The 17,820-nt window shown below is 41.0% G+C and overlaps 1 protein-coding gene across 8 annotated transcripts in view; it reads right to left on the bottom strand.

The window, feature by feature from the left end:
* The window catches only part of PDE1C (phosphodiesterase 1C), a 518,030-nt gene that overhangs the window by 16,386 nt on the left and 483,824 nt on the right, over positions 1–17,820 (bottom strand). For 7 of the 8 annotated variants that reach the window (XM_047694803.1, XM_047694805.1, XM_047694806.1 and 4 more), the window contains one exon: positions 8,729–8,797. The exons of the other annotated variant lie outside the window; for it this stretch is intronic. In XM_047694803.1, coding sequence (XP_047550759.1) covers positions 8,729–8,797 — 69 coding nt within the window. The remainder of the gene's footprint in view (positions 1–8,728; positions 8,798–17,820) is intronic. 8 annotated transcript variants of the gene reach the window in all.

Below are 17,820 nucleotides of genomic sequence, written 5' to 3' on the forward strand. Positions count from 1 at the left end.
ATTGGTTTATATAGTTGGCTGCTCCCACGTTAGGGGCATAGATATTTAAAATTGTTAGATCTTCTTGTTGGACAGTTCCTTTGAGTATGATATAGTGTCCTTCCTCATCTCTTATTATAGTCTTTGGCTTAAAATCTAATTGATCTGCTATAAGGATTGCCACTCCTGCTTTCTTCTGATGTCCATTAGCATGGTAAATTCTTTTCCACCCCCTCACTTTAAACCTGGAGGTGTCTTCGGGTTTAAGATGAGTTTCTTGTAGGCAACATATAGATGGGTTTTGTTTTTTGATCCATTCTGATACCCTGTGTCTTTTGATTGGGGCATTTAGCCCATTAACATTCAGGGTAAGTATTGAGAGATATGAATTTAGTGCCATTGTATTGCCTGTAAGGTGACTGTTATTGTATATTGTCTCTGTTTCTTTCTGATCTACTACTTTGAGGGTCTCTCTTTGCTTAGAGGACCCCTTTCAATATTTCCTGTAGAACTGGTTTGGTATTTGCAAATTCTTTCAGTTTTGTTTGTCCTGGAAGCTTTTAATCTCTCCTTCTATTTTCAATGATAGCCTAGCTGGATATAGTATTCTTGGCTGCATGTTTTTCTCATTTAGTACTCTGAATATATCATGCCAGCTCTTTCTGGCCTGCCAGGTCTCTGTGGATAAGTCTGCTGCCAATCTAATATTTTTACCATTGTACGTTACAGACTTCTTTTCCCGGGCTTTCAGGATCTTTTCTTTGTCACTAAGACTTGTAAATTTTACTATGAGGTGACGGGGTGTGGACCTATTCTTATTGATTTTGAAGGGGGTTCTCTGAACCTCCTGGATTTTGATGCTTGTTCCCTTTGCCATATTGGGGAAATTCTCTCCAATAATTCTCTCCAACATACCTTCTGCTCCCCTCTCTGTTTCCTCTTCTTCTGGAATCCCAATTATTCTAATGTTATTTCGCCTTATGGTGTGACTTATCTCTCGAATTCTCCCCTCGTGGTCCAGTAGCTGTTTGTCCCTCTTTTGCTCAGCTTCTTTATTCTCTGTCATTTGGTCTTCTATATCGCTAATTCTTTCTTCTGCCTCATTTATCCTAGCAGTGAGAGCCTCCATTTTTGACTGCACCTCATTAATAGCTTTTTTGATTTCAACTTGCTTAGATTTTAGTTCTTTTATTTCTCCAGAAAGGGCTTTTATATCTCCCGAGAGGGTTGCTTTAATATCTTCCATGCCTTTTTCAAGCCCGGCTAGAACCTTGAGAATCGTCATTCTGAACTCTATATCTGACATGTTACCAATGTCTGTATTGATTAGGTCCCTAGCCTTTGGTTCTTGTTCTTTTTTTTGTTGTGAATTTTTCCGCCTTGTCATTTTGTCCAGATAAGAGTATATGAAGGAGCAAGTAAAGTACTAAAAGGGTGGCAACAACCCCAGGAAAATATGCTTTAGCCAAATCAGAAGAGATCCCAAATCGTGAGGGGGGAGAAAGGGGATAAAAAAGGGTTCAGAAAGAAAAAAGAAAAAAAAGAAATAAACTATTAAAAAAAGAAAGCCGATATAGAAAAAATATAAAAAGAGGAAAATATATATATATATATTAGATAAACTATTTTAAAAACGTTAAAAAAGAAATGGTAAAAGTTAAAAAAATTTAGCAGAAGAAGAGAAAAAGAAAAAAAAATTGAAAAAGAAAAAAAAATTAAATTAACTGCAAGGCTAAAAAATCATGGGGAGAAAGCCATGAATTCCGTGCTTTGCTTTCTTCTCCTCTGGAATTCTGCCGCTCTCCTTGGTATTGAAACTGCACTCCTTGGTAGGTGAACTTGGTCCTGGCTGGGTTTCCCATTGATCTTCTGGGGGAGGGGCCTGTTGTAGTGATTCTCAAGCGTCTTTGCCCCAGGCGGAGTTGCACCGCCTTTACCCGGGGCCGGGCTGAGTAATCCGCTCGGGTTTGCTGGGTTTGCTTTCGGGAGCTTTTTAAAGAATTTTTATTTATTTATTTATTTATTTTTATTTGACAGAGAGATCACAAGCAGGCAGAGAGGCAGGCAGAGAGAGAGGAGGAAGCAGGCTCCCCGAGAGAGCAGAGAGCCCGATGCGGGGCTCGATCCCAGGACTCCGAGATCATGACCCGAGCCGAAGGCAGCGGCTTAACCCACTGAGCCACCCAGGCGCCCCGCTTTCGGGAGCTTTTGTTCCCTGAGCGCTTTCTGTAGAGTTCCGGAGGACGGGAATGAAGATGGCGGCCTCCCGATCTCCGGCCCAGAGGAGCCGAGAGCCCAGGGCCCCACTCCTCAGTGAGCCCTCAGAGAACAGTGCCCAATGACTCCCGTCACCCTGCCTCCGGCCGCGCTCCGAGCTGACCGAGCCTGCGACTGGCTCAAGGCAACCCCGAGCTGAGAGTCACTCCTTGGCTCTGTCTCTGTAGCCGGCTTCCCCGCTCTAACACCGGTAAGCTCTGCGACACTCAGACACCCCCCATCCTTCTGTGACCCTGCGGGACCTGAGGCCGAGCTGACCCCGCCTGGGCTTCACCTCAGTTAAGCCTCTGGAGCGATGTCCCTCAGCGGAACAGACTTTTAAAAGTCCTGATTTTGCTCCGTTGCTCCGCCGCTCACCGGGAGCCGGCCCCTCCCCCCGCGGTCTATCTTCCCGTCGCTTTGTATTCACTTCTCCGCCAGTCCTACCTCTCAGATAGTGGTTGATTTTCTGTTTCTAGATTTGCTGTTCTTCTTCTCTTCAATCTCCCGTTGGATTTGTAGGTGTTTGCAATCTTTAGATAAGCTATTTAGCTGATCTCCTGCTACCCGAAGTAGTCTCAGCCTGCTACTTCTCCGCCATCTTGACTCCTCCTCCTCTCATGTATTTTCAATATGATTTAATCAAATTTTAACATTTTGCATATTAGCTCATAAGTTTATTTAAGGAGATTAAATGTCACAAATAGAGTTAAAGTACCCAGTACACTCTTCCAGGATACTTCTCTTCCCCCCCACCACACAAAAGGCATCATCTAGAATTTGATATCCCTGTGCATATAAACACTCAATTTTTGCATTTGTATGTATCTGTTAAATACCTAATATTTTTGCTTGTTTTAAGGGATAATATAAATTGTGTTAGATGGTATATATCTTGTTGCAACTTGCTTTTCTTGTTGTACATTACATTAAGCATTGTTTATAATAGCAAAAAATGAAAAATAACTGTCAACAGAATGATGAAACATTCTTTGACTCATTGATATAACAGACTGCTGTACAGATGTTAAAATGGACAAGTTTTTCAAAGAAGTACCTTTTTATTTCGGATAGAATTTCTTTAGCAATATGTTAGCAAACTTTCTGTAGGTTTTTCTTAAAAGTGTGCACTTAAAAGCAGGATAGAATTGGATTTTGCTTTCCTTATCTAATCAGAAAATCACTTATTTGTGGAGCATAACAAATAACATGGAGGACAAGGGGAGATGGAGAGGAGAAGGGAGTTGAGGGAAATTGGAAAGGGAGGTGAACCATGAGAGACTATGGACTCTGAAAAACAATCTGAGGGGTTTGAAGCGGCAGGGGGTGGGAGGTTGGGGGAACCAGGTGGTGGGTATTAGAGAGGGCACGGATTGCATGGAGCACTGGGTGTGGTGCAAAAACAATGAATACTGTTACGCTGAAAAGAAATAAAAAATTTTAAAAAAATAATCTCTCATATTTTAATACCAAATTTAGGCCGTTTGCAATTACTATTATTACTGATATTTTTGGACTTGATTCTACTACCTAATTTTCGTTTTGTTTTGTATTTGATTCTACCATCTAATTTTGTAATCATTCTTTATTCCTTTTCTTTCTTTCTGTCTTCTATTAAGTTGATACATTTTTATATTCCCTTTGTTGTTCAGTTCCCCCATTTAAATGTTATAGGGTATATATCAATTATTTTATTGATGATCCTTTGTGTTAAAAAGTTACAAAATTACAAAATTCTGCCCAAACACAAAATAGATTTTAGCAGTCCTTAACTTTCCACTGAATAAGCCTCTTTCCAGCTGTAAGCTGGAAATTGGACATTATTTTTTATAACTATTTGCTCAAATTTACCAAAATGTTTTATTTACTTGTGTATATGCCATTTATTCTTGTATCTCAAGATGCAAGAAGATACACTTTGCTTTGTTGTTTATTTTTTAATGTATATCCCTTAATCTTTCTTTTAATGAAGTCTACAGTTGGTAAACCATGTCATTGTAAACCTGAAAATGTTTTTACTTTGCCTTCACTCATAATTAATAATTGAACTGTTTTAGTTATTATATATTGGTTTACTTTCCCTCAACACATGGTGGATACATTTTCATTATCTTTTGGCATCTACTATTACCAATGCAAATTTTGCCATTATTTGGTTGTCACTTTATTTTAAGTGACCTGCTTGAATATAACCAGCTTCTCATGACATTAAAGAATTTCTCATTCTTGAGTTAATTTTTGGCAACCTCACACAGTAACATTAGATATGCATTTGGTTTTATTTAGGCATGGCAGCTGAGCTGCGTTTTCCACCTAAGGTGAGTTTTTAGAGTCATTTATCTATCTTCCATGCTCTTTCATTTTTTATTGAGATATAATTCACATACCATAAAATTCATCACTTGAAGTGTACAGTTCAATTACCATACTCACAGGGTTGTGCAGCCATCACCAATATCTAATTCCAAAACATTCCCATCACTACGAAAAGAAATCCCATACCCATGAGAATTCACTCTTCATTCTTCTCTCTCCTCAAGCTTTTAATCTATTTTCTCTTTTAGGTAAGCCTATTCTGTATATTTCACATAAATGAATCATAAAATATGCAGCTTTTTGTGCCTGGCTTCTTTCACTTAGCAAATGTTTTCATGGTTCATCCATGTTGTAGAATGTATCAATACTTCAGTCCTTTAGATAGGTAATAGATAATAATCTATTGTATGGGGGCACCTGGGTGGCTCATTCAGTTAAGCATCTGCCTTCAGCTCAGGTCACGGTCTCAGGGTCCTGAGATGGAGCCTCACATTAGTCTTCCTGCTCAGTAGGGAGTCTGCCCCACCCTCTCCCTTTGCCTCCCTCCCAGCTCGTGCTCTCTCTCTCATATAAATAAATAAAATCTTTTTTAAAAAGCTATTGTATAGATTAGCACATTTGGTTTATATATTCATCACTTGGTAGACATTTAGTTTCTCTCCACTTTTTTAGCTATTATGAATAATACTGCTTTGAATATCTGCGGATAAGTTTTTTTTGTAAACCTATCTTTTCAGTTCTCTTAGGAATATACCTAGGAGCAGAATTGCTGTGTCATTTGGTCACTGCATGTTTAACTTCTTGAGAAACTACAAAACTCTTTTCCAAAGTTGCTGCACCATTTTACATCCCCAGGAGCAATGTACAAGGCTAGTAATTTCTCCATATCATCGTCACACTTGCTATTATTGTCTCAATTCTAGTACATGTACAGTAGCATGTTATTATGGTTTTGATTTGCATTTCCCTAATGACTAATGATGTTGAGTATCTTTTCATGTTCCATTTGTATCTTTTTTGGAAATATGTTTATTTAAATCCTCATTCCTCTTTTCAATTGGGTTATTTATCTTTTTATTGTTGATTTATAAACATTCTTTACATATTCTGGATACTAGACCCTTATCAGATACATGATTTTCAAATATATTCTTCCATTCTGTGGACTTCTTTTCCACTTTCTTAATAGTATCCCTTGAAACACAGAAATTTTATCTTTAATGAAGTTGTGTTATATATTTTTCATTTGAGTTTTAGGCGTCATATCTAAGAAGTCACTGTCTAATCCAAGGTCATAAACATTTATCTCTGTATAATCTTCTAAAAGTCTTATGGTTCATGGTCTTTCATTTTTTGATATGGTTCCCTGTCTTGGTTCCCTGCTCTTAAGTCCTAAGGACAACATTAATTCTCTTTTCGGCTGTGTTTCACATTGTTTTTCCTTTCTTTTTCTAAGTTCCAGTGATTATATGCCTGTTTGCTTTTTTAAATTTCAGATTTCGAATGACTTCTTTTGCATATCTCTGTTCTTGGGGTTTTTTTCTGAATAATTTTATTGTATTGTTTTTCAAGGGTTAGTATCCCTCTGTTTGGCTCTTTGACTATCCTTAAACATGATATTTTAAATTGCTTGACAGCCTACACCAAGAGTTTGTGGTAGAAGCATTTGAGTCAACGGAGGCAACATGGTATTCCTGAGGTAGGAAGAAGTAGCAAGCTGGCCATTGTAATGAGTGTTGTGAAGAGTGTCTGCTAGACAAAGCACAGTTAATTATGTCACGTGCTTTGAGAACTACCCACTCCACTTCTGCAGGGTTTGGGATGGTCAGAATTCAGTGCCTAAGACACCCAACTTAGGATCAGTTTGAATTGACACACTAAGGCCAAAGACAAGATGGCAGCAACTCTGACTCATAAGCCTTAGAAAACTAGCAGGCCAACAACAGGCCCCCAGCACAGCCAGTGAGAACAAGATCAGCCGTCCAGAATGATGTCAGAGGTGCCATGTGACCCAGGAATGTTATAACCTTACAGAGAAAAACAAACACCATCAAAACACACTGCATTTGTTTGGTTTGGAGCTGTTTTCCTCCTAATGTCTCTAGTCCTAAAAACACCAAAACCACAAGCAGGAACAAGATGAAAGAGGCTTCCAGAGACCACAGAGCAAGGTCCTATCAATACTAAAAAGCAAGTTAGTACAGTTAGTACATCTCCAAGTTTGAAAGAGTCTTTTCTGAAGGTGTTTACCTTCTATACAGTCATAAATGAAATTGGGTAGTTCTCACTCACACACCCACATACCCAGTCATATAGACAGTAATGAGCAACCAGTGCATGCTTGTCACCTTGACAGGCACTGGGGAAAAAAAAAAAAAAAGACAGTCCCACCCTTGGAAAAGCCACCTGTAAATGGGTAAAGAGATTTACAAGCGAATCATTATATGTCACTACTAATTCTACCCAGATGATTTGGAAAGACCACAAAGAGAAATTATCCAGAAAAAGAAAAGGGTAAGGAGTATTCCAGGTAGAGTGACAGTGGTAAGAAAGCTCAAGGGCTACTCAGTGGACACGGAGTCCAGTTTTTGGACTACGGTAGGGGAGCTACAGAAGTGGAAGTTGAAAAAGCAAACATAAAGATTATATTTCATCTAATCCAAGATGCCACTGATTGTAAAGTGAAGTATTATTTCATCTACAACCAAGAAAACAATGCTGCTCATTCAGTTGTAACACAACATTGCTTGCAAGACATTCCTACTGCAGAGGGACTAAAATGCAAGGCACTGTCCCTCTCAGAATGGATGAAATTCGACAATTCCCAAAAGAAGAAATGCAAAATGACAAATTAACATTAGAAAAGAGATTCTTTTTTTAAAATGGTAAAATGAATGCACACTGCATATGAATATAATTTTTTCTCTTATCAGATTGGTAAAGTATTAGTGTTAGCATTAGCAAGAGCATAGTGAAAGGCAAACTCACCACTAAAAGTATAAAATAATACTACCTTCCTGGAAATCACTTTGACAATAATGTGTCAAGAACCTAAACACATATAAATTCTTTGAGCTAGTAATCCTCCCTATAGGAATCTATCCCAAATCCATACTTACTGACACAGAAGAAGATTTTTGTACAGGAATATAAGGTTATTTATAATAACAAAAATATAAGCTACATAAAGGCCAAATTTATCAATGAATATATAAATAAATTGTGGTATAATACAAAATGTTAGTCTCTGAAATATTACTTAATATTTAATAACACAGGGAAACTATAATGTAATAGTAAGCTTTAAAAAGGAGGAAACAAAATTCTATGTAGAATAAGATTCCAATCTAGGGAAAAAAAAGTATTTAATAAAGACTGGAAGGACAGGCAATTTTGGTTAGCTCCACTTGCTAGCATTACTAAATTTTTCCTTCTTATAACCTTTGTTATTTTTCAAATTTGCCACTGTCTCTATTTATGACCTCTCCTTCCTCCAAAACAAATGTGTTCTTCCAAGTTTTACTTGTAAAAACTAAATTATGGTAGAGAAAATAAGCCTATACCTGGAGATGAAATGACCAACAGGTGCCCCTCATATTAAATAGTAAATACACAGGATCATCATGAATGCTTAAGAATTTCTGGTAAATGTCAGCTGATACCCAATACAGACCGTACATTACTTCCATATTTCTCAGTAGTAGAGATTAGCCACAAGTCAGAACTATGCTAAATTTACAAGCATTACTTCTAACCCTTATTGTCACGCAGACAGATGAGAAGCAGAGGTCCGAGAAGCTGAGTAAGTGTAGTGAGCTTGCACAATGTGAACAAGGCAAAGCCAGGATTTGAACCCAAGTCTCTCACAAAGGCTAATACTCCCTTCCCTGTACCATCTGCCTCTCAAAGAAGTTCTTCTATAGCATGTCCAGACGAACATCCAGAAAGAACAAGATTCTACTCTTTCCATCAAGGAGCAGGAAAGATTATGAGCCACATATGGGTACCTTATGTTCATCCCTGAAGGAATATTACAAATGTTGATGACAGAGGCAAAATCTCTCTGATAACGTGGGGTGGACTGGAGAGATAAGGGGCCAGAGTCCCCGTCCATCAGAGAAACCAGTCCTCTGTTCCCTGTGATTGCTAAGATTATGGTGTGGTGCCATTTACCCACCTGGCAAGGTGAGGCGACTTGTGGAGCTAGTGCTTGGGGCTGGTGAGCCATGAGAGAGCTTCTTTGTGCCTGGAAAGAGGAAAAGAGGGGTAAGGAAGAGCAGGATCATGGACAGACCTGTTGGACGGGAAATGCTCATCTGAAACACTATCAAACGATCCAAATGTTTGGGTCTGAAAACAACATTTGGGAGAAGGCTGGGTGAGCTCATGGGAACATCATGCATCCCGTGGCCCAGAAGAGCCAGGAGCTCGGCCTTTACTTCTGTGTGCATGATGGCTCTCGGTCTCCTGGTTGGTAGGTTGGTATGTTAGGGCCCAACACACCATGGAGGAGGGCCGCACTTTAGATCCACCAGGGAGTGGATCTAAATATACAATATACAATTGCCCGCGCACCACCCCCAGATTCTGTCTTCATTGTACTAGGGCGGAACCCCGGCATCAGTGTTTTTAAAGTCCCCCAGATGATGTTCATGTGCATTCGGGGTAAAGATCTGCTGTTGTGGACAGGAAAGTTCTCAGTTTAGAATCGAGGAATCGGGCATGGGCAGCAGTGGGGGTAGGGGTTGTCCCTATAGCCTTTACACTCTGCTGGACCTCACACAGTAAACGTGAGTCTTTGGAAGCTCAAGTCTTCATCTGCACAAGGAGGGAAATCACACAGTGACCTCCACGCGTTCTGGTGAGGATGAAAGGGACCTTGGTATGTGAGAGTATGCAGGAGGTTACACAAATGCTGGGTTATCGAGGTCTGTGAGCTCCCTGTTCCTGGCATCAGAACACCCACTGGGAAACGGGTTATCTATCTCTGTTCATACAAATGGTTTTGTGGGCCATGAGGGAGTGAAAAGGCAGACCCTGGAGTGAGGATCAGGAAGGAGAGCAAAATGAAGGGAGGGCTGAGTTGTTGTGCAAAAGAACATTTACATAAATGTGTAAGTAAGTGTGTGTGTGTGTGAGTGTATACACACGTATGTCCAGATACATATTATATAGACACGGACATGCACATATCGAAACACATTCACATAGATACACATATATCTTACATATATACATGTATACAAAGATTATTTACTCATTCATTCATTCCTTTCTTTATTTTGCCATCCACAGTGGGGCAAAAGAGGCCTGGATTTCCGAAGCCAGCAACATGGCAGACGCCTGGAGTCTGAGCCCGGCAGAAGTACAGAGAGAATTCTTAAACAGAAGATACACATGATTTATGGTTATTCGTGTTACAAGTCCCCTGACCCTATGCAAACTTTTTGTAAAGTCTACTTGGCACAGACAGGCCTGGGGTCTATAGAGGTTGTGTTCATTGAGAAACTGTGTGAGTCGCCACAGTCCTGGGTAAAAGATAACAAGATGAACTGTGGATTAATCTACATCTGAGGAAGCAGGAACTCGGGGCTGGAAGTGAACCCGAGTCACTGGTGAGATGTGGAGAATTACCCCCGGGATAGTGCTTGAGACAGCTTCATTTTAGTCTTAAAGAACAGGGTACTACACTTGACATTCTGTGTTTATTATCATTATTATTATTATTGGCCGTAGTGGGGAGAGTGGTGTTAATAGTGGGAGGAGGACTAATAGTAAAAATAGAAAACACAAAATGAATCCAAATACCTCAGAGCCACAAAAATGGTTAATGTGCATGAGGTGAGAGAAGCTATATCTGGCAGAACTTCACGTTTCCATTGTCCAGGTCTTGTATGTGCCCTGAATATCAGAGTTGGCAGGGAAATCAGAGAGCCCAAACCTGGCTATGACCGTGATTTCAAAGTCCCTGAGGAAAATTTTATAAATATGGCTTCCAGGGCCCTTTCCTGAGTCTCCTAAAGTGAAATATCCAGGGAACGGAGCTAGAAGTTTGCCTGTCAACAAGTTCCCCAGGTGGGTCTAATGACCATTGGCAGAATGAGGTGTCTCCGACACCCGAGTTGAAAAGATTTGCCCAAAATGATGCTCTGGGTCAGGTCCAGGGCTGCCTTATTGCACAACTCCAGGGGGTCTGATTCATACCATATCCTACAGTCAGCCCTGATCAGGGGTACTACCAGGATGCAGATCCATGCTTCTGACATTGTCCAGAGCCCCTTCTGATCCACGACAAGTGCCTCTGGGTTCCACTGAATCTGCATTTACACGGGGACGCTATGGACTCAAAGCATTTATCTCTCTGCTCACGAAACGCTGTCCTTGTCTCTCTGTCCCTTTAGGATAGGGTTTCTCAGCAGCAGCACACCTGGGCCACAGGAGTAGGCTGTTCTGTGCATAGTGGGATGTTTAGCTGCATTCCTGGCCTCGACCACTAGGTGTCAGTAGCACTTCCCCTGTCGTGATCATCAAAAATGTCCTCTGGACCTCCGACAATGATAAATATTCCCTAGGAGCAAAATTGCCCTCAGTTGAGAACCATTGCTTTAGGATGGAGGCTGGGTTCAGGTTTTTTTATTCAGAGCGGGGATTCACAATTTGACCACTTGGTCATTAGTAATAGTCACTGCTGCCCATCACGTAATTACTCTGTTCTAAGCACCATATTCGCTATAGACATTAAAATGTACATTAGTTATCTTTTCTGATACTAACTCTCTGATGGCAAAATAATTCCCATTTTGTGGAATTTGGAAACAAAATGAGTTTAAACAATTTGCAGAAAGCTACTGAGTGTCTGGGGCAATCCTTAAGCCAGGATCCTTCAGAGTTCAAACCCAGAGAAACTTTTCCCCAAGACTCTTGATGTTTTTTGACTAACCCCTTATCCAGAATTCCTTCAAATGCAGTTATCCTAAATTTGCCTAAGGATGAGAAAAACTTAAACAATAATTTTAATAAAAGGAAAAACTAAACCAGATTTTCAAGCCCAACTGAGCACTGGTGAGCCAGGATTTCCTGAAGGGCCTAGATATTTGACAAGTGCCCCAGGTGATTCTGATCTTCAGGCAGCCTTGGAAAACTGCACCTGAAAGTAATTTCCTTTTTCTTGTCTCATTGTTGGAAAATATGGCACTCCACTTTCTACAGATACTCTTGTGAACCTGGGAGATCAAACGTAATGTTGCCTATGTGAGCACTTGAAAACTTGCAAAGCATTGAATGACAAGCTTCCAGTGTTATTACTTGTAGAAACGTTCCCTAGTACCAGGTGATTTCATAGAAATGCTTGGTGCAATTTTTTTTTTTTAATCACCTACGATGATCTTTTAAATGTCTGCAGTTTTCTTAAGGCTGTCACCTTTTCATTCCCTTGGTATGTTCTTTGCAGGCGCTGAATGAGATGGGAACTTCTGGGAGCCTTGCACAGTGGAACAGTAAGACTGCAAGCCCTCTAGACAGGGAATTAGTTTCTCTGTGTGCTTGATGAAATGCCCAATATGTCAGGTAAAGGGAGAAATCATCCATGCCTCTCCTAATCATGAGTCACAAACAGGTAGCAGGTGGAGACATATAAAATACCTGTTTGCAGTTTCCCCAACCCTTTAGGTGACATCATGGACCACCGTGGGTGCTTAGAGTCTGAGTCAACCTCCCACTGGCTCCCTATTCATTGAGGTTGTGTTCCTGAAACCATTTTCCATGCCGCAGCCACCAAATGACCTACACTTGACTCACAGTTCCATTTGTGGAAATAATATTCAACTTCTGTAAGTTTCGTGTTCTAAAACTCAACCCCTTCCCTCGTTCCCATTCCCAAGGAAAACATCAGAGACACTAGCTGGAAGATCTAGTCTAAGTCCAGATCAGCTTCCAAATTGTGCCCTACTATTCCATGCCAGCAGAACATCTTGGGACTCAGAGAACCCTCTCTGGGATTTATTGCAGAAATCTACTTGGGATGTTCCTCTGTGAGTGACTGGGAACTCACTGTCAGGGCTTTTCAATCCTGGCTACACACTGGGATCGTCTGGGGAGTTGTAAAGAAAATATGCTGATACCCAGGCACTTCTCCCCAGAAATGCTGTTTAGTGGGTTTGGAGTGGGGCCCAGGCATGGGCATTTCTCAGGCTCCCCATTGAGCTTGCTCTGTGGCCATGAGTGAGAAACACACACTCAGTGAATACCTAACAATGGTATTTCAGTCATCAGGGCAAGCGCTCTTGCTTCTGAACAACCATGGTGCTTGATCCTCATAGATGATGTGAATCTTTTACATGGTTTCTTTTCATTTTTATTTAGGTTTCCAGGAAACTCAGATCCAATTTATGACATAATGCTGGGAACTGGGGAGCGGGGGGCAATTCAGCCTGCATGACCACACACTAACATACTCCATCTACGCTAGCTCCTTTCTGTCTCTGATTTTATTCTGCTTTCTTAAATTTTGTTAAAATTGATGACGTTGATGTGATTTTAGAATTCCACAATATTTTATAAATGAAGTAGGTAAAATGAAACCATGAGTAAACAACTACATCAGGGCTGACATTGCCAAGTTTCATTTTCCTCATCTCTAAAAATTCAGAGACATTCATTTCAGGATACAATTGTGAGGATCGAGTCAGAGTTCACACGTACAAGTGCTTAGCAAACTGCTGTGCGATACAGTGTTTATTATTAGTTCATATTCGAAAGAAAGGGGTGTGTGTTTGTGCGTGTGTAGAGTCGCTAATATGTCATCTTTGGAAGAAAAGCATTTTAAGGTCACAGATCACAATGTCCTTGACCCACGGCATGTGAATGTTCAAAGAATAAACAACCAAATCAGTCAGCTTGGGGCAGGAATGTCATCACTGCAGCCTGTGTGACTGGAAGTATCTTTTGACAAACGCATAGCTCTCAGATATTTCAAATTAATGTCCTTGGTTGGTTCAGCTGAAGGGCAATGAAACCAATTCATCAAGTGTCTGGAGCAGAGGACACTGATGGAAGTGACAACCGACCTTGGGGCAGATACACACACCTAAGTCTCAGGACCAAGAGGTTAGCAGTAAACCCCAGGGATACGCAGCTTGATGTCGAACAAATCATTTCCCTTCTGCAAAACAGGGTGAGCACCGCCAAGCCTGCCAGGAAAGGGTATTTTAAGAGCCCTTGAGATCGAGCGTCATCATTAGTAATGGGGCAACAGCAGGAATGTTGTTACAAGCCAGCAGACAGATCCCACGGGCAGGGGCGGTGCTGAAAGACAGAAGTAGGAAAAGTGTTCATCACCCTACTGGGCATTTTCAATCTCCTTCTTTTAGCATTTTGCAATATCTGCCTTTGAGATACCCACAACCTCTGATCTCCATGGCTCAGCACATCTTCTAACACCTCAGTGTTCCACTTCTGGTACAGCAGAAGGCAACAAGACACTGCCTGCTGTCTTGGGACAAGTCCCCATTCTGCCCCTTCCCATCCTTGACAGAAGAGCATCAAGAGAAGCCCACGTTCTGCTCAGGGCTGGGGCATCACTGAAGGAGTTTGGAGGGCTTCAAACCCAGCCATACTTCCCCAAGAGTCATTTTCCAATAGTATATCAATTAGCACCGCATATTCCTTTTTTCCTACCCCATACACCCACTGCGATACCATGCCTGCTTTATAACCGGATCTCTGTTCATCACAGAGAACAATGACTAAAACCACAAGAGCTATTCAGACAAGCAACACTATATGCTTTTTAGATATAGCGGTTTTAATAGGTGAACATGCTTTGGAACTAGGCCAGCAAATGACGAGTCAAACGAATGTTCACAAGCTTTGACTCTATAGCTGTACATCTATGAATTCATCCAATGGAGCTATTCAGAAATGCGACAGAGCCTTATACACAAAGAACTTCCCTGCTATATTATTTACAACGGCAAAATAAATAAGTAAATAAACATGAAATATGTGTGACTTAATTGTCAAACAGCAGAGAGTTGGTTAAGCAAACTGTGCTAGAGCCAAGTGAATTATTATTTTGCTACTGAAATTATATTAATAAAGAGGGTTTTTTTTTTTTAATGGGACAGTGCTTATAATCCAATGTTATGTGAACAAACCAAAACACAAAAGTAAATATACAGCACAGTATGGCCTCCGCAAAGCAAAAATCATACGGAAATGCGGAAGGAACTGACAGTGGATGATTGTTGGATGGGGTATTACAGGTGAATTTAATTTTATTATAGTTTTCTGTTTTTTTCTTTTTTTTTTTTTTAAAGATTTTATTTATTTATTTGACAGAGAGAGATCACAAGTAGACGGAGAGGCAGGCAGAGAGAGAGAGAGAGGGAAGCAGGCTTCCTGCTGAGCAGAGAGCCCGATGTGGGACTCGATCCCAGGACCCTGAGATCATGACCTGAGCCGAAGGCAGCGGCTTAACCCACTGAGCCACCCAGGCGTCCCTAGTTTTCTGTTTTTAAAAATGAGTAAGTTCTGTTTCAGGTTTCAGAAAAAGAATATTAGAAAATATGTTTCAATGCATGGCAAAAACAGCCACTTTGGAGGACTGTCACCGCCCTCTTTGTCAGGGTAATAATCCAGTGGGGTTCTATACAGGAACAGCATAGGGAGGTGGCTGGGCAGGGGGTGCCATCTGTGTCAGATGCATCCTCCCTGCTAGACAAGTCCCTCTTCGTGGCCAGTGAGAAGGAGGCAGGCTGGGTGCCATCCTGGATGTAAATCACTAGTACACCCACAAACAGGGGTAATGACTATTCCCTAGTCAGACCCCTCATGTCCACTGCTGGAGAGAAATAAAATATTGCCAGGTAGGCCCTTCAAGAGAGAAAGATGAAAAGCCTGGAATTTGAAAACTGGCATCATGGGATTGTCAAACCATGTCATTGTACCCAGAAGAAAACGAAACATACGGAGGCCAGCTTCATTCCATGAATGCTGACACTTCTTAAGCCCTGAGGAGCTTTTCATAACCCATCCACCTCATCCCTCAGAAAAGATGACATGAGTCAAGCTTTACTGTGTAGCTTCTAGGGTGCAGGCAAAGGCACTTGGTATGAGTATTACGTGGCGTTCGGAGGAATACAAAAGAGACAGATGGTTGAGTGAGCTCTTGGGCAGCCCCATATCTGGGACAGAACACAGACAACAGCAGTAAACATGAAAAGAAAGAAAAAAACGGCATTTGATTTTTCAAATTCCAACCAAGAGATTAACTCATTTTTTTTATTTGGTAATCAGAAGAACATACAGGTACTTATTCATCACTAGATGATGGGGGAAATTATACATCGACAGACTGTCAGCCTCATCTGTGCAATAAGGATTTACAAGAAACACATCTTGAGTTTATTGAGAGCAGTTTAGCATTTCTGTTTTACATGAATCTTGAGGAATAATTTTTGCATTTCGAGGTGTGATGCTATGGTACTTGAATAGTTTGTTTTCATACAAACCAGCATCATAGGGAACAAAACACTCTTCTTCAGAATGGATGGCCAGTCTCTTGCCCTGTGATATACAAATGCAAATTGGAACCTGCTTTTTATCTGCTAGAGAGCTATTTTACATCATGGAAGTACATCCTCTCACCGCTATAAAAACAAACATAAGTACATTTTACCATCTTCCCTTTTGGAGGAGCATTCTTAGAACACATCCAGAAATCTCCTCCTTATCCCTCAAAGAAGTACTTATTTGGCATGATTTGGACTGAGCTTGGGGGTTTTGGTTCTGCTTGCCTCCCTCTTTTGAGTCTTGTTAAACATTCCCGGTATTAGTCCAGACACCTCTCACAAATCCAGCAACAAAGTCTAAGGCTGAGATGAGCTGAGTTATCCATTCACACAGGGCCAGCGCCCATGCCAGGAGAGGGGCTACAGACCCCTGGTGAGCACCAGGCATTCTTGCGCTCTCTACTGAGGGAAGGTGACGGCATTACATTAGCCTCAGAGTGACTCATCTTGCTTTGGGTAACTGATCTCCCATGAGGATTTTCTTTTTCCTGCTTCCTTTCCTCAATCTTTTCCCTACTCCACAGCTACCTATCCCATCCTTGGCACCTGACATTTCCTCATGTTAATTCCACTGGAAGAAGATGCTTCTCTTTCCCCCATTATTTTGTGTTTCCTTATGCTAAAATGATACCACAGGCAGAATGGCTTGCCTGGACAGAGGCGAAAGAAGGAGTTATGAAGGTAGAAAATGGGAGAAGAAAAGAAGGGAAAGGTAAAAGAAAGGTATGAAAAAGGGAGAAGACTCTTAAATTAGGTAGGGGGAGGAAGCAGGCTGTACAGTGGGCACCAGAGTCGATAAAAACCCAACTGAGCTCTACAAATGAAAATAGCAAATATTTTTTAAAAATTTTTTACAGCATATAAAATTGTATAAAAATATCAAAGCAAGAAATAAAGGAAAATGTATAGTCTACAGTTCTATCTCTAGAATCAGCTACTGGACGATACCTACAGCTGTATGTTTTTACTATAAATCTATGTATATTGGTGTGTGACTCTGTCTCTGTACCATCATACTTATACCCACTCAAAGACAAGGACACAAGTATACAAATACCTACCCCAAGATAGATCATGACAAAGAAGCAAAGACTCTACAATAACGTGCTTCCAGGGCAATCTACTTAAAAGCCAATCCATAGCTATTGGGTTTTAATGAGCTTTATTTTAAATGAATTACCCTGCACCATAACCTGGCAGAGAAATTCTTCTGCAGGTTAAGAAGGCCGCTCCCATGAAAATATATGGGTTCAGGGATCATGGCTGAAGCCAACCAAAGGTGGGAGCCTCCATGAGGGCACCCCCTGGCCTGCTCCAGCCAACATGTATCTCCAGAGATGCACGCTCTTCCCAAAGGAGGTTGAATAAGTGTGCCCCTAGGGTGTTGAAAGGACCCACACACCACCCCCTGCTTCTCCTGGCTCAGTGGATAGCAATCTATGCTGGGTCCAAGTTCATTGAGGGAAGCCAGCCATGGCCAGTGTGGATCCACTTCTACCTGGGGAACAGGATCCAGAATAAATGTAAATTCATCTCAAGTACATCTACAATATCTTAATGAAAAATGGGAGAGGTGGGGGCAGATTAGTTAAAAGAACCAGAAAGTAATAATGTTTAAATGGATTTCCATGAATTTTTCAGTGTCTGGTCTCCCACGTACCCACCCTTGTTTAATGTAAAAACAAGGTGTTCTTTCAAT

This window comes from Lutra lutra, chromosome 11 (assembly GCF_902655055.1).
Source record: "Lutra lutra chromosome 11, mLutLut1.2, whole genome shotgun sequence".
In the NCBI taxonomy this organism is placed as follows: Eukaryota; Metazoa; Chordata; class Mammalia; order Carnivora; family Mustelidae; genus Lutra; species Lutra lutra.